The sequence below is a fragment of the Clarias gariepinus genome, chromosome 3 (assembly GCF_024256425.1).
Source record: "Clarias gariepinus isolate MV-2021 ecotype Netherlands chromosome 3, CGAR_prim_01v2, whole genome shotgun sequence".
Classification (NCBI taxonomy): domain Eukaryota; kingdom Metazoa; phylum Chordata; class Actinopteri; order Siluriformes; family Clariidae; genus Clarias; species Clarias gariepinus.
In genome coordinates this window covers 20,980,397-21,005,355 of record NC_071102.1, presented here as the reverse complement: position 1 = coordinate 21,005,355, position 24,959 = coordinate 20,980,397, and the positions used below count along the sequence as shown (strand labels likewise).

At 39.1% G+C, this 24,959-nt stretch overlaps 1 protein-coding gene across 2 annotated transcripts in view; it reads left to right on the top strand.

Moving 5' to 3' along the window:
* Nucleotides 1-24,959, top strand: part of cacna1ha (calcium channel, voltage-dependent, T type, alpha 1H subunit a) — a 103,262-nt gene that overhangs the window by 36,494 nt on the left and 41,809 nt on the right. Inside the window, exons 3-9 of one of the 2 annotated variants that reach the window (XM_053492074.1) lie at nucleotides 10,095-10,206; nucleotides 10,890-11,023; nucleotides 13,105-13,202; nucleotides 19,649-19,808; nucleotides 20,321-20,624; nucleotides 22,531-22,623; nucleotides 22,711-23,479. In XM_053492074.1, coding sequence (XP_053348049.1) covers nucleotides 10,095-10,206; nucleotides 10,890-11,023; nucleotides 13,105-13,202; nucleotides 19,649-19,808; nucleotides 20,321-20,624; nucleotides 22,531-22,623; nucleotides 22,711-23,479 — 1,670 coding nt within the window. The remainder of the gene's footprint in view (nucleotides 1-10,094; nucleotides 10,207-10,889; nucleotides 11,024-13,104; nucleotides 13,203-19,648; nucleotides 19,809-20,320; nucleotides 20,625-22,530; nucleotides 22,624-22,710; nucleotides 23,480-24,959) is intronic. The other variant, XM_053492075.1, reaches the window with a different exon arrangement.

Sequence of the window (24,959 nt, the reverse complement as noted above, 5' to 3'; positions counted from 1 at the left end):
GCACAAATCTGCTCATAACTTTACTTCTACTTATTTTAATTTTATTTATGGCTTTTAAAGTTTCTTTAAATTCAGTTTTTTTCCGTGATGCTGTGACATAATCTGGCTGGATAGACAGACAGAAAACATTCTGAGGCTGGTTTCTGATCCTCCAGTGTATGAAACGTAAAGATATCATTGAAAGAGCAAGTTCAGATAAGATGTTAGCCATGCCTTTTTTTTTTCTGTCTTTTCCTAGAAAAACTTAGTTTTCATTCAGTCCATATTCTTGTTGAAGTTTTTTTTTTTTACATTCACTAGAAACCTATTTGCACATACAAGTAAAGTGGTTTGAGTGGAACGCAGTCAAATAAGATAAAACATTTTTGTAAATTCCAAAACTCTTAACTTTCCAAACACTTTGACTTGATAATGAGGGAAGAGTTTAGCTAATTGTTTTGTCTCTGCTTCTGTAAAACCTCTCACAGAATCGTCAATAGTTACAGCATCCTTTGCCGTTTGTCCTCCAGTAGGTGTCCACACTCTCTCTCTCTCTGTTCATGGAGATAACAGAAAGTTCCAGCTCTTACGATGGTTTTCTTTTTTTTCACACGCTCCGCTGATTAACAGGTGCGATTACGGTTTCAGTTTTCCAGTGCCATAGCTGACCTAGATATCCTTAATCTGTTGTGTGTAGAGGAGGTTTCTAACTCACATGACAAGGAAAGATGGCAGCTTTAGTGCAGATCCATTACATAATGCTCGCTTATTTACACTGCAGGTTCATTACTGGCTCAGCTCAGCTAAATTGTTGGCGTACAGTCTGACTGTGCTGCCTGTCTGTTATTGTCGCTCTGTCCCGGCTCTATCCGCTGATATATTAGTTGTCATTTGTTGCAGCCAACACTTGTTGGTGGTCTGTGACTCATACAAAAAAGCTGGCAACTGGGGGGGGGGGACAGAGTGAGGTTAAACATCATACCACACTTGTTTAAATGATCTTTTAATGCCGTGAAAGGTTGCTAAGTGATTGTAAGATGACATTAATTAGCGATGTAGACAACACTTCTTGGGCAGGACCCAGAAAATTAGGATAGACCTGAAAGCACATAATTTTTTTGCGCAGTTAACAGATGGCAAAGCAAAAGAAAAGATGGCATCTGGAAGCTTATTTCTCTGCGGAGGAAGCGGAGCCTTATCGCAGCAGGACACCGAGGCCGATTAGGGATGAAAGACACAAAGTTATGGGAAATGAGGGACACAGGGAATGAGGATGAGACCGATGCTGTTTGATGAGAATTGGCTGTGATCTCACCATGAACTGTTAGCGCGGGGGCACTGGCTGAGAGATCTCTCTTGTTTGCTGCCATTTGAAGCCTTCAGGCCGGGGCCCTGTGCTAACAAGGGAGCTTTATTTAGTCATGGGCACAGTCCTAACTTAAGCCCAACTTTTCCTTTTTCTTCCATGATGATAATGATGCCTGTCCCTGGAGTGCATGCATCTTCTGTGACCTTGTCAGAAAATTTATCATGCATAATCCTGAATTTGATGCCAAAAAGCATGGCTAGGCTAGTAATCTTGTCACAATCGTAATACAACCAAGGGGCGGCCTCCAGTTCTGTAAGATGAGCTCAACACAAAAGTGCCAAAACATGCAGTTCCATAAATGTCCAGTAGGCTCTACTCCAAATGTGTGTTAATCCCCATAGGCCGCATGCTAAAATGTCTAACATTACAACAGAAATATACATGTTTATTGCATGGTGCATAAAAAAAATGCTTTAGGACTCCATTTGGATTTTCCATTCATGTTAACTTTACAGGGGGTAAATTTTTATGTAACTCTTCAGTTAACATTATGTTAGGTTATAAAAGTCTGCATAATTGGTGCAGAGGTGTGGTGCAGAGGTGTGGTCGATTTGAGTAACAGCTGCATTGCAAGTGTTAAACCCCTAGCAGTCTAACGTGCATCACTTTAGCTTACCAGGTAACTGGAATTGTAGGAGTTTATCTTATCGCAAGTAATGTAGTAGTTGACACGGGATGATGTGTAAGTTATTAAAGAATGTTGTCCAATCAAATGCAAACTAATGTTAGCATATAAATTGATGTTAGCCAGATTAGCATTTCAACTATGCTAAAGCTAAGCTAGCTAGCTTGTGGTAACTAAGGGGAAGTAGGCACGTTCCAACCCAGGGTTTGTCCAGTTTTTATTGGTGAAATCATGGAGGGTTTGTCCAGTTCTTATTGGTTACGTCACTGATGGTTTGTCCAGTTCTTATTGGTTACGTCACTGATGGTTTGTCCAGCTGTTATTGGTGACGTCACTCCGGGTTTGTCCAGTTCTTATTGGTGACGTCACTCAGGGTTTGTCCAGTTCTTATTGGCGACATCATGGAGGGTTTGTCCAGCTCTTATTGGTTACGTCACTGATGGTTTGTCCAGTTGTTATTGGTGACGTCACTCAGGGTTTGTCCAGTTCTTATTGATGACGTCACTCAGGGTTTGTCCAGTTCTTATTGTTGACATCATGGATGGTTTTTCCAGTTTTTGTTGGTTATATCACTGATGGTTTGTCTAGTTCTTATTGGTGACATCATGGAGGGTTTGTCAAGTTTTTATTGGTGACATCATGGGGGGTTTGTCCAGTTCTTATTGGTGACATTACGGAGGGTTCTTCAGTTCTTTTTGGTGACGTAATTCAGGGTTTGTCCAGTTCTTATTGGTGACGTCACTCAGGGTTTGTCCAGTTCTTATTGGTGACGTCACTCAGGGTTTGTCCAGTTCTTATTGGTGACGTCACTCAGGGTTTGTCCAGTTCTTATTGTTGACATCATGGATTGTTTTTCCAGTTTTTGTTGGTTATGTCACTGATGGTTTGTCTAGTTCTTATTGGTGACATCATGAAGGGTTTGTCCAGTTTTTATTGGTGACATTACGGAGGGTTTGTTCAGTTCTTATTGGTGACGTCACTGAGGGTTTGTTCAGTTCTTATTGGTGACGTCATTTAGGGTTTGTCCAGTTCTTATTGGTGACGTCACTGAGGGTTTGTGCAGTTCTTATTTATAGATACAATTCATGAGGCTACGATATGTACCTAAGCTGTAGCTCAATGTATGTTTAGTGTGAGGTTACATTCCAGTTGTGCATTTCCAAAAAATTGGAGCCAACAGATTACATACACCCAATAAGTAAACAGCTAGAACAAAATGTAGTTAAAACAGTGCTATCGTCACAAAACCTTATACTCCCACCATTATATGTACATTTCTCCACTGATGATTATCTCTCGTGCATTTACTACTTTAATCAACAACTAATACATCATTTTAATGACATTAATAAAAAAAAAAGAAAAGAGAATCACAGCTGTTGATGTTACAACATTATTACTAAACCTGCCACTTAAAGCATGAGTCAAGCATTAGCGTGTTAGTCATTGGAGTGGCTGATGCTGAGCAGAAAGGTTTGTTCTGACACAAAGACACATTTCCAGATTTAGCCATATGGCAGATGTTCACAAGACAACAAGATATAGGAGACAGCTCTCTGGATTCTGCTTCCGCTTCGTTGCCGGCGTGATTTCTTCAAGGGCAGACAGTTTTTACAAGAGTTCTTTATAGCCATCCAATATCAGCCATTTGTTGAAGGCATTTTCAGTGATTTGACCCTAATAGAGGAAGGATTATGAGGATGGTGTCCTGGTGCACATAAACACTTAAATTTCCCTTCCCTAAACACATAGACCACAGCAATCCGATACACCTCCAACCAAAGAGAAAACATAATGATTTCTGTGTTGGGTAAAGTTGAGTAATAATGTGAACATCTACTGATTTATATTGTAAGATTTTGGAAAATATACTTTAAAAAGAAAAACCCTACATAAATCAAGCTGAAGCCTTAAGTACTTTGGAGTCATTTATCGTAGTTTCAGTGTTCGAGCTGAAGTCAGGGCTGTGTTCAGTGTTAACAACCCCAAGTTCAAATGTTAGATCAATATTTATGTGGAGAAAGTTCTCTGTATTGAGTCAGCGTGCAAACCAGGTGTTTTGGGTGAATCATTCAGGTTAATAAAATCACTTAAATGTAATCCATGTCTTTGGGATTTCTCAAGTGTCGCGGTAATGAAATGGTGGTGTTTATAATGTATAGACCAATGTCTTGACTCATCTTTTTCTGTCAACAAAATATACGGTCTCTCTTCAAACAATAATTATTTAAAATGCTATTTATTTATATTTCTTTATGAGATTTGATACTAAAATTTGTGTAAGCTTCTAGAAGCACATGACCTGTAAAAATTGTTGCTGAAATTAATGAGATGTTTTTTTGATAAAAGCCTTTAAAAAACTGTAGTATCCATAACCATGTCAAATTCATGTCACAATATCCTTACAGTTTATTATTTTAGAATAATACAATTTGTCAGATTTATGTATTTTTATGTCAAATCACATTAAATGACGATTAAGATCATCGACAGATATTAATCTAAAAAGATTACGGACACTACATTAAAGGGCATGAAATTGTATTTAGCAAATGTGTTTCTTTTTATCTGATAAAAATATAAATGTGTATGCAAAATATTTACAAAAAAAACTAAGCATAGATTGGGAGATTAGAAGCATTAGGTTTTTATGAAAAATGGTGTTATATGATCCTATCTGAAAATCCACTTTTTGCACCTCCTGTAGGTGAGAAACTTTTTAGCACCAATACCAGGTTTTGGCAGATTAGTAATTGTTTAAGATATTTTAACCCACCGAGGTCCCCCCTGTTTCTCTGATAAGGGTGGACTTAATGAAGTGTGCCAAAAAATTATACCCAACGGTCTCCATATGAGTATTAAACAAGGTTATATAGACAGTGTATTTGGTGTCATGACCTCAATTGAGTGCATTCAGGTCCCAAGATCTGACTTGGTCTCATGTGTCATTTTAAACTGTAGTTTTAAGTGTATTTACAAGGACCAAAACATGAATTTTGTTGTAACGTAGTTACAGTCAGACAACGGTGCAGGACTTAATCCTGCTGCTTGTTCGAGTACAGTTTTGGAATTAATTATGCAATAATAAACTCTAAACATGACTGTTAGTGTGGTTTACCATCATCTAATCTTCTAATAATCATTTCTCTAATTCTATCCTTTGCCTAATGCCACCTTCATGCCTACAGTATGGCTTTTAAATGTTAATTTTATTGTAATATGGAAAGACAGGAAAAGTCGCATCTGGGACGGTGGAACGAGGCGAAGAAAGAAGAAAACAAGGAACATGAACAAATATAGAGAATAAATTTTTCTCAGCGTTGGACAAGCTTGGATGAGATGGTGCTTGGGAAAGTCTTTTTTTGGCAGTCCTGCATTCCTTTTGGCCTTTTAAGGAGATGGACGGATGAGGATCAGACAACCGGGAAAAGGCGCTTGTTATAAAAAAAAAAAAAAAAAAAGAAGTCTTCGAAGACAGTGACACATCATTGGTTTAAGCAACTCTGGCTGCTGTTTGTCTGTAAGACTTTCTTAACTTGTGTTCAGTTTCATCAAGGGAAGGAGGCTACACTGCGTGCCCTTTAATCCTGTCAACCTTTGTCATGATTTATTGAGCAGAAACAGCATGTCTCTGTTTTCTCTGGAGAGAGAGGTATTGTATGTCATAAAATGTAGCATATAAAGTGCAGTAGGGGAAACCTGGGCTGGTTGTTTAGTGTGTGTGTGTGTGTGTGTGTGTGTCAGAGTGTGTATTCCTCATCCTGGTCTCACAGAGACTTCCATGACAGCCTTGATCTTAATCTGTAACAATAAAATGTTTTCCTATTCTTCATGTTATTCTGCTCGAGTGCCTCTGCTCCTCTGTACCCTTTTCAGAATGATATTTGATGTGCTTTCTTTCTCTCCCAATTTGTTTTCCTACATCCGACATGATTTAATCATGTATTTTCAAATCCCTAAACAAACTCAAACGCTGCACTCTTACCTGTGCTGAGGTTCAAACCCGGGACACTGACAGCCTGCTAACCCCATTTTACTACTGCACTGCTCTACTACACGTTCAGATTGTGCTAATTAAATTTAATAGTAGTTAAACATCAGTACCAACCTGGTTTTATGTTGTGTAAAATCGTTTTGTACGTTAATACTTTAAGAATTTATCGTGTTTATTCTAAATAATTCAGTCCGGTAATTTAAACATTAAATTAAGCTGATGGCGAAAAACACACTATCAGCGCTAATAAAAAAAAAAAATTATGTTATACATATAGTACAGAAAATGTGTGTGGCCAAAGAAGCTACTTCTAAAGTTTATGCAACATGAAAGTGACTTAAAATTCACTTTAGTGAAATCACTAAAAATTTCAAGTTGCTTGAAACTTCAGTCGTTTTTTGGAGAGATGATTTAATATGCGCCCCAAAAGTGGCCATTTTTCAGCATTATACTGTCTCGCTTCAAACAATAATTATATAAAAATGCAAATTATTCATATTTCTTTTTGAGCATTGATACTAAAATGTATACGGTGAAAGCTTCTAGAAACATATGACTTGTAAAAAGTGTTGCTTAAATCGATTTTGGTAAAAGCTTAAAAAGCAAAAAATCTGGTCTGTAACCATCTCAGATTCATGTTGCAATATCTTAACAATTTATAATAATACACTTTTTCAGGTTTATGTCTTTTAATGTGAAATCTAAATTGGCCAAGTTTCATCTGAATGACAGTTAAGATCATTGAAAGATTTTTTTTTTTTAAGTTACAGACACTACATAAAAGTAGATGAAATTGTATTTAGCAAATATGTTTCTTTTTGTCTAATGAAAATATAAATGTGTATGTATATTTACAAAAACGAAGCATGGATTGGGAGATAAATAGCATTGAGTATTATGAAAAATCTGAAACTTTACTTTTTCACCTACAGTAGGTGAGACACTTTTTAACACTGATACTGTACCATGTTTTGGCCGTGCGTATATGCATGATGAGAAAATTGATAAGTAGGATAAAATATGATCATATTTTGATGATGAAAGTAATATTTTTATCTGCGTTATATTTCCTTAAATTCTGCTTTTGCCTTCTCCCGTGGGGGTCGCCACAATGGATGATCTTGTCCACCATATTTGATTTGGCATAGGTTTTTATTTCTTTCATGACCTTCCCATTATATCTGAGAGTGCAGTTTTGTAACGCACATGCCTGGGGTTCCCTGTGAGCCCTAGTGTTCTGTGTGAAAAGTTTTGATATGTAATATGAGCGCTTTAATCTGACCGACCACATATAATTTTTTTTCATTGTACTGTAAGCATTCTGACCCAAAACTCCTTCTTATCAGGGGCTGATTACATTTATACAGCTTTGAGCTCTTTTCATTCTCAGTCATGGCTCATTGAAATGAGTCTGACAGCTCTTTTCAGATTTCATTTTTTTTTTCATCTTTTATCAGAAAAGCAGATCTGCATTATCCATAAGATCGGGCCTGGCATTTCAAGCATTGGAACACTGATTGCCTCCTTGGAGGGTTCTAGCGATGATGTTTTCAAGAACATGGAATGAGAACAGGGTCTGTGCTTGTGTTCACAACTGGGTTTGTGAACATGCGGTATTTATGCTCAATCAGACAAGGATATGTGGATGATATTTTGGATTCCTGGAAAGATGTTCTGATGATCCCGGTGGTTTGTCCTGCTGCATTCTTATAACAGAAGGTCAGAGTTGTGTTTGCAGGTCGTGTACACAGACAACCAAATCTTAAGTACCATGTTTTGCTTCCTCCCCTTTTAAACAACCAAAGAAACAACAGTTATGCTAATGAAATGAAAATGACAGATACCCTTTAACCTAGACAAATCATAAATGTGTTAGAGTACAGGTCAAGTGTTTCTATTCTCAAGCACTGCTAATTATATTTGAATATAATTAATGTCTTTATGGCTATCGATTACTGATTAGTTTAAAAAAATTAAATTTGATCCATCATGCAGATTCAATAGTGTTCTTATTGATGGCCATCTTCATTTGTCTATACTTTAGAGGGGACTGGATTTAGGAACAATGACATACAGTATAGGATATAAGTGCAAGTAAACGCCAGGCTTTTATTTTATTGGTATAGTTCTGAGGAGACTCTGAGTGTGTATACTTCGCAGTGATCTGCAGGTGTCAAGCTTAATTCATCCTCCTGCGGAGATTGGGATCAGGTGTGTCTTATTTTTAGCACTCCAGTGATCCGGAGCGTGCATGCTGGGAATTGCAGTTCTTTCCGCTTGTGTGTCTCGCCATTGATGTGAGGTGATGTGAGAAGTACATTTAAATATACAGTACATTAAAAAAAAAAGAAGTTAATACAGTATGTTTTTTTTCCCTTTTTATGATTGGTTAATGGAAGAAAAATGTGGGATTTGCTAGAAATGGCGGAAAAATTTATTCAGATTCTACAATAGATTTTTTTTATTCTTTTCTGTTATTTATATACTGTATGTTTGCATTTTAGGTGGTAAAACTTTGCCGTTTCTCTATGATCCTACAGGTGGCGTGCTATAAACTGTGCTCACATTGTCAGACGCAGCGGTCTATGTGGGACAACAAATTATTTGCTTTTTGAATTTGGACATTCATAAAATCATGATACTTAAAGAATCGCGATAATAATCGAATTTGCCTCTACTGTAGGTATCGTGATCATATTCATATACAGAACATACTGCATGTATTTAGCCCACTACAAATAAAAACTAGTCGTGCACATTCAGTATGTAATGTCCACTACTAGTCCAGCTTGTGCAAGGTCATTTGTTTAGCTGTCTTGATCGAATATTTTATCCCAAAAAACAGCCCAAAAATCCATCTCAAAACATTATGTCCAGTATTGTGGTGGTTCTGGCCCCTCAGGCATGACTTCACAAGACCTCAGGGAGCGTACTGTGATGTCTGGCACTGGGACGTTAGTGGTGTGTTTTTAGGCTCGATTTTCTGGCGCATTCCATGACTGAAGATTGGAGGTCTTGGACCCTGGCTGTTCCACCTCCAGGGTGCGGGTTCGATCCCCGCCATGTCTCTGTGTGCATAGAGTTAGCATTTTCTCCACGTGCTTGGTGGGTTTCCTCCGGGTACTCCGGTGTCCTCTCACAGTCCAAAAATATGCAGATTGGGCCAATTGGTGTTCCCAAGTTGCCTGTAGTGTGTGAATGAGTTTTGAGTGTGTGTGTGTGTGTGTGTGTGTGCCCTGTGATGGATTGACAGACTACATAGGCTCCAGGCCCTCCATGACCCTGTATACAGGATGAAGCGGTATAGATGATAAGTGAATGAGTTTTGTGGTGTTAATGTTATGGCTGATCAGTGTATGTTTATTTGTTTATACCGTAACCATTTTTTTTCATTACATTTTATAATGTTGAAAAGAAGAAAATATTTTAATATTACGTCTATTTTACTACAATAAATTACGTTCAGAAATGTACATTCTTCTGTTTAATGAGTTCATTTATTTTTATTAGACTACATATTTTACTTTTTAGTAAATCAAATTTATCAAAATTTGTTGATACATAAATCTTTTTTCCCAGTGTGGCGTCTGGCCCAGAGACCCAGTGGTGTTTATATATACTGTACTGTACGCTGTAAATGAGACACCAGTTGACTGTAGAGCCAATACAGTAAATACACAAGTACAAACTGATATCTAACACTTACACAGCTCACTAACAGTTATGTTCTAATGGATTAAGGGAGCCAAAATCTGTGCTCAGGATTAAAATCCAAATCATGCAGCTTTACTGTTCCCTTGTGCTACACTGATTGGTGTGTAAGTAGCCTAATTGTGTCCTTGGAATGTATTATTAAAAGAATAAATCAAGCACTTTTGGTTAAATTCTCGATGTCTCCGTGACTCAAGCCCAGCCCCAATGAAGTGTAATGAAATTTGTCACTTTAGATAATTAAGACTATAGCACAAGGAAAAAACAGAAACCCACTGCAACAACTAATAAGCAAACATTTACACTTAGATGGAATGAAACTGTGACATTAATCTTAAGAGATTAATTTGCCTTGTAATGTTCGGTAAGTTGTAATTAAACATTGTGTGAGTTTTCTTTCCTTGACTCGTGGCTACCTGGTTCGAGCATGTAAGCATGCTGGTTATCCTCCTGAACTGTGTGACCCTGGGCATGTTCCAGCCCTGCGAGGACGTCCAGTGCCAGTCTGAGTGGTGTGTCATCCTTCAGGTAAGAACTCAATTTTTTTTCATGGATCTACAGTACAGTACAGTATAACCCGACTGAGCCAATGATTAACAGGTGTATCCTTTGTGCTGCCTATAACGGACTGAATGTTGCTTAAGCAATCGCTACGCTGGCTCTATCACTTTTCTGTTTTTTGAATGCAGCCACCATCATTTATCAAACTCTATCTAGCTCTCATCCAAGATCCTGTTGCACCAAAGGGTGTGAAGGTGGAGCGGAGGCTCGTCCGAATATCATTTTCGAAAAGGCATGTTGTTAGTGTAAGTCTGTCATTGCTCATGGCACTGCCTGACACCCCCGTTAGGCCTCCAGGGGTTTCGTGTGTCTGTGGGAATGGTGTTGGTTCAGCATTTTCAGACAGTGGTATCAGTCGGATTCAGTCAGAGGACACCTAACAGGATGTACCACATTACCTATACCTTCTCCACTCCGTCCCTTAGGACTGGCATGTCGTTCAACGCCTCCTGCTAAGGTGATCCGTTCTGACTGATAAAGAATGTCATATTTTTTTCTGCCTGGAAATAAAACTTTTCCTGCGGTTACGTCAGGCTGAGACCGCTTGAGCGATGTACAGTACTCCTGGTTAAGTGAAGAATAACAGCTTCCTGTTTTTGCTTTGTCCCACTGGTCAATGTGTAATTACGGTGTTATTCTTGTGTCCTCAGGCATTCGATGACTGCATCTTTGCCTTTTTCGCTGTGGAGATGGTTATCAAGATGATAGCTCTGGGGATTTTCGGATCTAAGTGTTACCTTGGAGACACATGGAATCGCCTGGACTTTTTCATTGTCATGGCTGGGTGAGAGATCCATCACTGTAGCACCGGTTTTGCAACAATCTTTCCTGTAAGGGCTCGGATTCAGTTAACCCCCACCACCCCGCCCCCCCGGCCCGGTTATTATTGGGAAAGGGTGGCCCAAGTGAGTCGAGGCAGACTGGAAGTAGAAATCAGGATAGGCATTTGTCCTAAAGTAACCCTCAAATGTCCACATTAACATTAATAAAAGTAAAGAAACTATAATTCACCTTTTTTAGGATTTCCCTAAAACAGTTACTCTTTGTTACGTAACATAGATACATTTATATTTATATTTAGGCATTTGGCAGACACTCTCATCCAAAACGACTGACAAAAAGTGCTTTGAAGTTTCCAACATTGGAAAGATACTGTACACTGAGTTACTACAGTAGGTTAGTAACTAACTGCCATCAGTCAAACACAGTTGGGAAAGGGATTTATTTATGCTTTTTTTTCAAAGACTCAGCCGTACGTACATTTAGAGGAAGTTTATTCCAGTGAACGCAGTGCGCGGTGGGATTAGAGCTGAGAAATAGCCCTGTAATACCCTGATTGGCCAAGAAGAAGTCAGTCATTCTGCTATTTCATGGCCTTTAGCTATGATTATGGAACAAAACAAGGACTTTCAATGGAGTTAAGATCAGGACTACAGTATGTGGTGTCCAGTTCATGTGAAATAATGATTCCTCATGCTGAGTCCTGTCCCGTGCTATCGGAAGGTAGAAACCCTCCATACTGTAGATGTGATAACCTTGTGATTCAGTACAGTCTAGACCTGAGCAACTGAATCAACCCCAGGTCATAACATGGACTCATCAGGCCACATGACATTTTTCCATTGCTCTAAAGTCCAATCTTTATGTTCCTCAGCAAACTAAAGCACTTTTTTAAAATACATAGGTTTTTTTTTGTTGTTTATGGCTACTACGCTGTCTAGTTCCAATCCCCACATCTGACAGTTCTTAACCCAACTTCAAACTCCAACTTTTTTTTGGCCATCTATTTTGATTACAAAATAGATTCATAGATCACACAGTATCCTAATGTACAGTACTCAACTGGTAGGGATCTAAATAAATATATATAGGAATGAATGAAGGGGCACCCTTTTTTTTTCGCCTTACCGAGCACCAAAACAAAACCATATTTCTACCATATGCTTATACAAACAGCCACAAAAAAATAATAATTTTGGATTTTATTTATAGAGCCACATTTTATGGAGCCACTATACCATATAACCATGCGCACATGGCTGTCTGTCTTTGCTGAGGGCTTTAAAAGATAATAATTCACTTTAAAGTTTAAACATAAGTTACTACTGTAGTTACAGTAACTGCATGTTTTTGTAATTTTTTTTAACAAATGTTTTCCACTGGCATTAAAACACAATCTTCCTGAACAATTATATAGATATAATATAGCACTGTTCTCCAGACTGTTATGCTGTTCAGAGATAGAGCTCATGTTCAAGAGCCGTATTCAGTCACATTGAGACAGATTCTATATAAAGGCACACATGACATACAGTCATCAGTAGGTGTGAACACACACACACACACACACACATCTTTAGACAAAATCTTTAACAGTATGTACACATCAGACAGGTATTAGGAGCCATCACAAATTATAAATTTGTAATAAAAAAATCATTAAAAAGAACCTGTGAATTGTTTTAAAGCTCCAACTGCGGTTACTCCAAATGATGCAGTCAAGTCGGTCATTAGATAAAATGAATGTGGAGTTTCTAATGTTCACAGGCTTCATATTTTTTTTCCTGTCCTGATTATTATTGTTTTAAAGTGATCTGTGCACTGTGTAATAAATCCTACAACGGTGTTTCATGACCAAACGTTCCCTCAAGCCTCGACTCTTATTAAAAAATATGATGACAAAATTAGTCTGCTAATGCAAAAGCCAGTTCAGAACGTGAGGCTGCATGTAACCGATTTCTTTAGTCCAGAGCTAAAGTCAGAATTAAGCCTAATTGTTAATTGTTACTGATTGGTATGAATAGGGTTTTACTTTAGTTTCTTCCTTTGGTGATGGAAAGTGACTTGAGTTGTGTTTCTCTGAAGGATGCTGGAGTACTCACTGGATGGTCACAATGCCAGCCTGTCTGCCATCCGGACTGTGCGTGTGCTCCGGCCTCTACGAGCCATCAACAGAGTCCCCAGTAAGTAAATTCTATCTTATCTAAAGATAAGAGACGATAGAGAGTATAAAACGCTCCAGGCAGAAAAGCTGTGATATATGTAGGTAAGCTTCTTCCACTGAGACGTGAAAAAGACAATACGAGACCACTTAAGGAGCAATTAGTGCTTTATATACTGTACTGTACGCTCAGTGCCACTTTAATGGGGACACCTGTCGTCTTGCTCATTCATGGAAGTATGCAGTAAGCCAATCATCTGGCAGCAGCACAACGCATATGCATAATGATGTACACACACACACACACACACACACACACATAGCACAAGAGCTTTAAATAATGTTCACAGGAACATCGGATCTGATAGAGGAAACTCACTACAGGTCCTCCTGTTAGCTTTTTGTTCTTTGGACACTTACTACTACTGTTTGCACTGTTGTCACTTAGTCACACATACCATCTCACATCAAGGTGGTGCTGCATTTCACTTAATTTCACTTATTAGTGTTATTCATTAATGTTTTTATTTTTTATTATTATTACTTGTGATTTATATGCTTTATCTATTTAGCATTGCGTTAGTAAATTTTGGTCAGTTCCCTGTGTATACTGACTATATGGATAAGATATACAGAGTATAATAACACCCACGATCTGACTAGGTGTTACACGAACAGCTAGCTGCTGTTGGATATCTGGAATTTCCTTCAAGATCAAATTCAAATTTTATTTGTCACATACACAGTCATACACAGTACAATATGAAGTGAAATGCTTATATGACCGGCCATGACCTTAAAATTTTAAAACAATTAACAAGAAATAAGAAAGAAAAATCTGAAAAAATCTGACAAAAATAGCTGAAACTATAAGAAAATAGAACAAAATATGATTTTTTTTATATATAAAAAATATATAAGAAATATCAATACTTATCTGTACAAAAGACAAAATAGCAAGTTAAATGAAAATAAAAAGGGAAATAAATGGAAATGCTCAGAAAAACAATAAAGTATCTATTAAACATCAATAAAGTATCCATTTATCCATCTAAAGGTAGTAATGGGTTTTGTGCGAGTGTGATTAACATAACATCCTTAGGCCTCTCCTGCATCAACCTTCATAAGTCAGCCTGCAAAAAGACATCGTCCTATGTACATTGGGAGCTGTGCAACTGGTGGCATTACCAAGCCGCTATTTCATTATGGACAGCAAGTTAGAACAAAGAGTGAATGTAAAATTGTGCGTGAAACTGGACAAATCTGCCATTGAGACGTTTGAGATGTTTACGGCGATGCTTCAATGAGTCGTTCGAGGTGTTTTAAATGGCACAAACGCTTCAGGAATGGAGGAACATCACTGGAAGACGGTGAGAGTTCCGGAAGACCTTTAACGAGTTCAACCCACGAAAATGTTGAAACTGTTCGGCATCTTAATTGTCAGAGAACAATCCACAACATTAGTGTCATATGGAACGGTCCAGGCGATCCTCATGTGTGATTCAAAAATGCGCCATGTCGCTGCTGAGTTCGTTCCCAGGCTGCTGACCCAGGAGCAGAAGGAACATCTTGTCGAAGTCTGCAGAGAACTCCGTCAGCATGCCGTGGATGACCAGTCCTTTATGTTGAGGATCATTACTGGTGACAAAACTTTGGTGTACGAGGTACGACCCTGAGATAAGGCAACAGTCTTTTCAGCGGAAGAGCCCGTCATCTCCATGGCGCGGAAAAAGGCAACGCAGGTCCTCTTCTTTTTTACCTTTTTTCGCAGCATTGTGCATTGAGAATTCATCTCCAAGGTTCAGACCGTCGATAGCAAATTCAACTGGCAAATTCAATTTAATGCGTCTGAAGGAGGACGTATGGCCAAAGTGACCGGATATGTGGTGCACCAATCTTGAAACTCGTAGTCGCTGCTGTTTAAACAGGAGCTTATTACAAATGATTTTGTCAATTTACTTTTTCAGTTAATTTATTGGTTTCATTGTAGTTACTGAATTCTAAACTAAACAATAAACCAGGAGTTAAATTCAGAATTTTTTGTTACAGACCTATGTAAATTTATGAACAGATGGACTATTTTCTTTTCTTTTCTTTCTTCCTTTTTTTTGGAGCACATTTTCACTGTGAAACAGATTTTGTGCTAATTAAGCCTCTCCTTGCTGCTTCAGTATTAATGATTCCTCTGTAATGATAGTGATGTGATAATGTGAGTCCAAGGGAGCTACTAAGGTGGAATCACAAGTGAATTTTTTTAATTCACTCGGTAAAAGTCTGTGTGTGTGTGTGTATGTGTGTGTGTATTCAAATATCTGCTCGAGCTGTTCATACCTGTAGTCTTTGTATTTGAATTTATTTGTCCCTTTTTTGTTCATAGACAGTGTATTGCTCTGTCAGCATTAGTGTGTAGGAGTGTATGTGCTTGCGCTGGTCTTCTCATTTTTTTTGTCTCTGCTATGTGACCAAGCACTCCTCCAGGGAGCTCATTACCCCGGCTGCGCTGTGCCGAGGCCTCCTCTCAGACGGCTCTGTGCTGTCTAATGTGGGAGGCATGGACAGGATTTTCCCTCTCCACTCAAGCATGTCCATTTAAGGTCCTTTCCTCTCTACGTAATTCACTCAGATTTCAGCAGCCATACACACACATACACAAACTTATTAGTTTAGCATTTCCGTTAGATAGCCCCATAATTCACAGTTTCCTTTCTGTGTTTTGCTTTTCACTAATCAGGAACCTAGACTTGTAAAAAATCCCAGCATTTGCATAGTAGATTTTTATTTATTTATTTATTTTTTTTACAGTGGTGCATCTATTAACGTTAGTGTCTCTTGCTTTAAACTCTTTCACTAAAGATACATTTCAAGTTCATAGCAAGAGAGGTAGGTACTGAATTAGAACCCTAATACGAGTGTCACCTTCCCGCAGGCTTTGAGAAAGCAAAGACACTTTTAGACAGGAAGTGTTCCCCCCTCCAGCGACTCAAATGGCTCATCATTAAACTTCCTTGACTGATTTGCTGCAGGCATTTTCACGGCCGCAGTCACGTGATCAGATTTCCTTGCTCATCAGAAGTATTAAGCTCTGTTTTTATTGGTTTCCCTGTTTTTACCCATTTGATATTTTGGTGGAGAGCCTAAAAAAAAAAACGAAATCAAAAGAATCAAAAGAAAATGATGGAAATGTGTATGAAATGTGGGAAAGTGTGTATAAATCAGAATGATCAGATCGTCCCTGATGAACAAGCCGAGGGCGACGGTGCTGAGGGTAAAACATCTTCTTTTGCAGATGGGGCTCGAACCTCTGACCTTTCGATCAGTGTGTCTGAGCCCCAACACACTGAGCTGCCACCACCATCACCAAATTATTAAATTGGATTCTTTGAAACGCTTTGATGTGTAAGGCTTACTTGCTCTGATACAGTATGATAGCCTGATGAAAATGGTTGTCATCATCTTCTCTGTCTTGTTTTTACGATTCTGCCACCAAACACTCTGGGCATTTATAGAGACCAATCAAAGCAGTGGAGACATCTGCCACTTTTCCTCGTCTCCAAACTGTCAAAACGCAACTAGAAGATGGAGGACTCTTTGAACAATATTTTTAGACGCTTTTTCTGAAGTTTTAAGAAGATTGTGTGCGCTCATGGAGTTTTGAGACAAACGCATGCACAATGCAGTTTTTGTATGTGAATAGAAACGGCAAAACTTCAAACAAGCACCATCTAAGCCTTTTTCACAGCTGTGACTTTTGAGAGTAGTGAAATGCCGTAGTATCAGAGTATCATATTTGGCTGAAAACTAAGTATTTATAGATATAGATATAAGGGCTGAATCACAACGCGAAAGAAGAAGAAGAATCCGGGTTCGAGCCCTGGGTCGGTGTGATAAAATCCATATTATTGTATAAAAAAACAGAAAATATTATTATTTAAATTATTCAATTCAATTCAATTTTATTTGTATAGCGCTTTTAGCAATGGTCATTGCCGCAAAGCAGCTTTACACAATCAAAATTATGTCTCTGGAAATGAGTACGGTCAGGAACATTTCTTCTTGTTTTGAAAAACCTGTGGTATAGTTTTGCACGATGCTGCTAGAGGGTCAAAACCAAGGCTTTCGCCCCGAAATGTTCACCTTCTTCATGACAACGCATAAGCCCACTCAGGGGTACGAAATTTTCCATACACACTCCCCCAAGCACCCAGTAACTCCTTCCTCTTCCATCACTTGAAGAAACCACTTTGTGGCAGACATTTGACGACGATGAGGTGATTTCCAAGATGGAACTTTTCCCCAAGAGTCTCCTTCAGCTCATGCCTCGTTTGGAGAAGTGTGTCACCTAAGGTGGAAGACATGTAGAGACTTGCGACCAGAGGAGGCCAATCAAAAAGGGGTGCAGGGCGTCGCCCCCTTAAAGTTAGGCAGAGAAGATGCTACTTTAACATGTAATTATTTATTTTAATAATGAAATAAAGTCATTTAGTTACAATGTTCCACAGTATTTCTTAATATAATTTATTTACAATAAAAAAAATTCTAAACTGTTTTATATTAATTTGTGTTTGTGTACGCGGGGCGCTGGACAAACGAGTGTATATTTCACATTTTTGAAAAGCATGCGATTTGAGGTTGAGCTCTTATTAAATTTTTCCAAAACATCCTTGGGGTGCAGCACTGTGCGACCTGAACCCTCCCACTTTTGTTCTTAGCGAATCAATATTGTTTTTAAATATTTGGGCTCGTGTGATTGGACCATTCTCAACGAGTCTCATTAACGGTCAGCAGATTGTTACACTAGTTAATGTATTGAATAGTGATTGACGTGGAAGCAGCTAAATATGAGAGAAAATCCTGGAATCTCTTTGCTAAAGTACCCCTTCGTAAAGAGATCGGACGACGAAAGAAAAAAATTTAAGAGCTTGGACCAGATCAACCTGATCTTCTAATTAAGCAGCAGTCACGTGATCACGGCCGAGCTTACACTCGGTGCTTTTCCAGCACTTCTTACGGATATTTACAGCCAATTATTAAAAGTTAAATTTTCATTTCGTTTGCGCCCCCCCAAACTTTTTTTTTTTGTTTCATTACATTATTTTTTTCTTAGCAGTAACTTGACAGTATGTACAGTATATACCTTACTTGCGTACACCCTGCACTACACCACTGGTTGTATCAACCAATACGGCATAATGTCAGTTAGTTGTGACATAAAACTGGATGGTCATTCGCCAGACTCTGGGACACTGTGACCTTGTCTGGACTGAATAATCACCTGACCTTATTCCCATAGGAGACTTCTTGGATTACATGGAACAGCAAGTGGAATCTGCATTAGGTCTCAAAGTTGGACTGAATTACGCTCAGTTAGAGGTGTTTATTTATGTTAACTTAAACTTAAAGATTTCTACCTTTTATTTAACCTTTTTTTTTTTCTTTTTTTTTTTTTACATATTTTACTTTCCTAAAATTTTGCCCTTAATGTAAATCTGTAGACACAGAAATAATTGTTTCAGTGCATCTGGTTTTTAAGTTGTTAGATGTTGAATTTATTTGGAAACATGAATGTAACCAACAGAACTGGTTAAATTTTGGAATTCATTCAGTATGAATAAACAAATAGGTTTTCTTTAATGATTTTTCCTCCGTCCTGTTTGAAGTATATTCCAAGGAGATTTGAGACAGCGACAAGAAGAAACAACGCTTCATAGTTCATGGTGAAGGCATCAACAAGTTGTGTTTTGTTTGATTACAAATAGAGGATCCAATGGCTTTTTTTTTTGTCTTTTATCAGTTTATCAGGTGGTGTATATTAGAAATGGGTTGCATTTCTTGCATGTTTGGGATTTGAAACCTATATGCCGTGTGGTCTTACTGTGGAGTAATTAGTTTGTAAGCTCGTAAGTGTTTTAACCCGTGTGTAATTCCTGGCTTTTTGCTTCCCAGCAGTTTGCTATCGAACGCTGTGTAACATCTATACAGAATACATTGTTAACACACAAGCTAAAGCCTGCAGATGCTTTAAGCACCCCAGCAGTCAATAACGTTTATCAAGACTTGAACTGAGACAAAATGAAGCTGCCAAATTCTTTTGTAAAATACAATAGAGAAATAGATAGATGGATGGATGGATGGATGGATGGATGGATAAATGCATGGTTGGAAGGATGGTTGGATGGATGGATGGATGGATAGATGGTAGGAGAGATGGATGGATGGATGGATGGATGGATGGATGGTTGGATGGATGGATGGATGGTTGGATAGATGGATGGATGGTTGGATAGATGGATAGTTGGATAGATGGATGGTTGGATGGAAACGACCCTAGCCTCAACAGAAATGACTAAGAGCAAAAGATATTATATAATGTCATCGTTTGTAATGTCACATTGAATTAATATCCACGTTTGATGCTAAATGACTTGCAAATGTCCTTTTGTCTCTCTCTGTGCTCCCTTGTCTATGCAGGTATGAGGATACTGGTGACTCTGCTCCTAGATACTCTGCCTATGTTAGGCAACGTCCTCCTGCTGTGCTTTTTTGTCTTCTTTATATTCGGCATAGTCGGGGTGCAGCTTTGGGCTGGTCTTCTAAGGAACAGGTGTTTCCTGGACAAAAATGCGAAGGAGTGAGTGCTTTTATCTTTTGTTCTTTTTCTCTCTCTCTCTCTCTTTCTCTTGCTTTCCTTCCTGCTCTGTCCTAATCTCGCCAGGAGTTTTAGATGTGATCCAAAGTGACAGGCGGTTCTCGCCATTAGCAATTGAAAGTCCGTTATGTTAACTGAACATCACACCCTGATGTAAATAAAGACGCATTCACCACTATTGTGTCCAAATACAAACGGACTTTAAGCCAGAGCAGGTTTTGATGTAATGGAACTTACTTGTCATGTTTTTGTCTTCTCTGTTTAAACGCCTATTCTACGCTATTGAACTTCACTGTTTGATCTTCAAGGATATGCCCCGGAGACTTAGTAACAAACTAGTCTCTATTTTTAACAAGATGGTCACAGAACTACAGCTTTCTCCACATTTAGTAACTAATCTCCGCTTACTAACTGTGATGTGATCCATTCACAGCTATACGTTCTTTTTTGCCTGTTCGAAACGAATAAGGAAATTCCCTTTGTTCTCTCAACAGTCTGTATAATCTGTCCTTCATGAGTCCATATTTCATGCACGAGGATGGCGAGGAGGACCCCTTCATCTGCTCCGCTATAATTAACGGCATGGTCAAGTGTACGGACGTGCCTCGTTACAGGGAGGGTGAGATGGAGTGCAACCTAAACGCATCCCTCGGACACACCTTGTCTGGTCCTGATACCAGGAACGGTTGCGTGAACTGGAACCAGTACTACAGCGAGTGTCTGCCCGGGGAGTCTAACCCTCACAAAGGGGCTGTGAACTTTGACAATATTGGATATGCTTGGATTGCTATTTTCCAGGTAAGTGTATACTGATCTGATCATTATGTTACACAACCAGGTAAACACACTGTGATTATGGGAAATCATTAGGCTCAAACTTGGTCATATGATTAATTGGATTAATAGCAATGCGTTTAAAAATTCTACATTAATCACGTGTTAACACGTTGATATTGACAGTCTTTACAGGAATAACAGGTTTCTGTAAAATACTACATGGTGTTTTTTTTAACTGACTAAATAATATTGTTTTTTTATTTAAAAAGAGTTATAATGCACTAAAAAACCTTCTGAGCATGCCTGATGGTTTAGTCATCATTTTCCATCAGTATCTGAGAACTCCCCAATGATTACCCTCCTTTATTTTCTGGATCACTAAGATTTTAAGCACCACTCGGCCATCTGTGTCTATGGAATATAAATGCTTCCCAGAATGTCAGAAAAAAGCCAATGCATCCACTCATGTATTAATTCATCATCTTTTCAATCTGGCCTGCTGACCCTCCGCCCATGTCTCAATAAATCTTTAATCTCGAAGAATATTACATACAGTATGCATGGACATGCTTTAGGAAAGGGGTGTGAACTAGGCACAGCAAGCACACCACACACTCACACACTCTGGTTCTCTGTTAATGAGTGTCTGACATCGCCAGGTCACTCTTATTAGTGTGGGTTTATGGGTCACTCACTTGGCCACTTAATTGACTGGGTTACCATTAAAACAAGGCATCCTATAATAAAGCAGGAGGCACGGCCACTGTGTAAACATGGCAACATGACGAGACCTTTAGTCACGCGCTGGACCTCCATTAACTGAGGGAGAGGAGAGGACAAGAAGCAAAGGATTAACCAGCTGAGAAGCGTCCCACAGCTAATGAGATACATAGCCAGAGACGTTGTGGCTGTGCCTAACACGATGTCCATCTCGTACAGACCAGTAGGAGACAGATGACTGACTTTAAGCATATCGTTTTTCTGAAATCTGCTGTATGCTTAAAAAGCATTCAGTCCCTGGAAAGTGGTCTATTATAACTGCATTATTAGCACACTGTATTAAATGACATAAATGGAGAAGACCCAGGAGGGCTGTCCCACATCATTTAAGTTTGTGGATGCAAACCGCCATGGTCCGCTGTAGCGTAGTTCTGTAGTGTTCACTGTGAAATATACAGTAATGAAAAACGCATATTTTCAAGTGTTCATTAGATCAGATTTTTATTTTTGTAAAGAATAAGGTAATCTTAAGAAAAAGTGTGAGGAATTTGTTGTTAAGTTTAAGCATGACAAATACAGTAGAGTGCCATGCAAAAGTATTCATAAACCTTGAACTTTTCCAAATTTTATACACATTACATTCAACATTACATACAGTACAGTACAATGTAACCAACACAACCAGCACAAAATGGTACATAATGGTGGAAGGAAAATGATAAATGGCTTTTAAAACATTTTACCAGCAAAAAAAAAAAAGAAAACGAATTGAAAAAACACTCTCCATCCGATCTTACTCAGCTTGAGCTATTTTGCAAAGAAGAGCGGGCAAAAATTGCTGAAAGAGACACCCTGACCCCCCATCCCCCCCTCCCCCAACCACTAGAAAGCCAGTTCTACAAAGTATTGACCAGGGGGTGGTCAAATTTTTTATCGAATTTTTTAACTAAATTATTTTCCTTTCACTTCAAAATTATGTGCCACTTTCTGTTGGTCTGTCATATAATACCCCAATTACATACATTACGTTTGACAAAATGTGGAAAAGTTCAATGGGTATGAATAATTTTGCAAGGCACTATAACAGGATGTCTTAGAAGACACAAGAAATGTGTTTCTGAGGCTAGGGTTAGGGTTAGGGTCTGTCTGTGATCTTGCTTTAGATCGCTATGTGAGCTTGAGTGTGTTCTGTTTCTTTTCTTTACAGGTTATCACTTTGGAGGGATGGGTGGACATCATGTATTATGTTATGGATGCCCATTCCTTTTACAATTTTATATATTTTATATTGCTTATTATAGTAAGTACACTTCTTTTCATCTGCACTATTCCCTCAACAAGCATCTTTGTATACAGGAAGCTAATCCATGTTGTGTCTATTCTCCAGGTTGGTTCTTTCTTCATGATCAATTTGTGCCTGGTTGTGATCGCAACCCAGTTCTCAGAAACTAAGCAGCGAGAGAACCAGCTGATGCAGGAGCAGCGTGCGCGCTACATGTCCAATGACAGCACACTGGCCAGCTACTCGGAGCCTGGCAGCTGTTATGAGGAGATGCTCAGGTACATCAGCCATCTGTACCGCAAGGTGAAGCGTCGCGCATACCGGATCTACCAAGGCTGGCAGAGCAAGCGGAGGAAGAAGGTTAACCCCAACAGTGGCGGCTTGCCAGGGGGTGGAGGGGCCAACGGGCACGGCAGGCAGCGGAGAGGTGGTGGGCACTGGGCGCGTTCTGTGCACAACCTTGTCCACCACCACCAGCACCACCACTGTCATCTCAGCAATGGCAGCCCGAGCCCTCAGGCCATAGCAGAAAGCGCCGATGTTCTGGAGATGAGGTATATTACATCAGGAGTACAGTTAACAGTACCCTCACAGGCACCTGCTGGGTTGGATCTTTCACCAGGACACCAGTCGGTGCATAGCATCTTTCAGGGTGACTTTCAGGAGGCCCCGCAGATTTGCACAGGCTCCACGGCTGGTGTGACACCTCTGGGGAGACTTAACGGAGGCATGAACTATCCTACCATTTTGCCATCCTTCATCTGCAGCTATACAGGCAGCAACGTCACAGCCAAAGGGAGAACCGAGGCCAACAACAGCACAGCAGATGTGGTGGAGTCGTATGAGAAACTACAGCGTCTCACAGGAGAGCACAGTAAGAGCTTCTTTTTCTCTTTACTTTTTTCCCACTCCACACTGGCTTGCATCATGTTACGCTGCCCCCGCATAAGCATGCACCTCACAGTCACGGGGTCTGTCAGGTAGCAGTTAATTGATGTGACAGAAAGCCAATGCCTCAAATGTTCATTATTATCCGAAGTGAGGCATCAGCAATGGTAGGTAGATGGCAGGCCTTATAAAATTAATAATACTTATGTACTATATTAGGGAAATACACTATACAACACCAAACAACACAAAACTTTTTTTGCAATGACATTGTTTATTTAATACAAATGAAGCCAAAAAAAAAGAATGTGGGCAATATTATGGGGTTATTAGACCCATTATTAGGGTTATTATTATTAGGTTGTATATGGGAGCTTGTGGAGAACGTGAGCTTGTAAATCCACCTTAAGCAACTTAAAGTAATCGTTTCCTGTATGACTTTATCCATTTCTCACATCATTGGAATTTTGGCCCATTCTGCTTCACAACATTGCTGTACTTTAGCTCATTGAGGTTTTTCGGCTTTTGTTTTTGCACAAGGTTTCTAAGGTCCCACCACAGCATTTCAGTGGGGTTGATGTCTGAACTTTAACTCGGCCATTCCGAAACTTTAATTCTTTTATTTTTCAGCCATTCTGATGTACAGTAGATTTACTTCTCCAGATCATTGTCCTGTTGCACCACTCAATTTCGACTAAGCGCTAGCTGTCAGGCAGATGGCTTCACATTTGCCTCTAGAATACTCTGATATACAGAGGAGAAGTTCATGGTCAACTCAATGACTGCAAGGTGCCCAGGTACTGTGGCTGCAAACACAAGACCAAATCATCACCCTTCCACCACCATGCTTGACAGTGGGTATGAGATGTTTCTACTGAAATGCTGGCCAAACATTTACTACTTTGGTCTCGTCTGTCCATGGGAACGTTGTTCCAGAAGTCTTGTGGTTTGTTCAGATGCAGCTTGCAAACCTCAGTTCTGCTTCCGTGTTCCTTTAAGACAGAAGAGGCTTATTCATGGTAACCCTGCCAAATAAACCGTACTTGTTCAGTCTTCTTCTAATTGTGCTGTCATGGACTTTTGTATTTAAGATTCTCAGTGGGGCCTGTAGGGTCTGAGATATAGCTCTTGAGGTTTTTTTTGTATTTCTCTGAGTGTTGTACGGTCTGACCTTGGGGTGAACATGCTGGCAAGATTGGCAACTGCTTTCCTCTTGTGAACTTCTCACTGTAGAACACTGAAATCCAAATTGTTTGGAAATGGTTTTATATCCCTTTTCAGATTAATGTTAGGCAACAATTGCTTCTTTAAGATGATTGCTTATGTCTTTCCCTCTTGGCATTGTGTTAACACACACCTGAACGTTCCAGACCAACAAACTGCCAAAAAAAAACTTCTGCTCCTGCACACCTGCTGGTTATCAATTAATCAAGGGCTGATGATTAGCAGCATCTGGCTGCAACTTA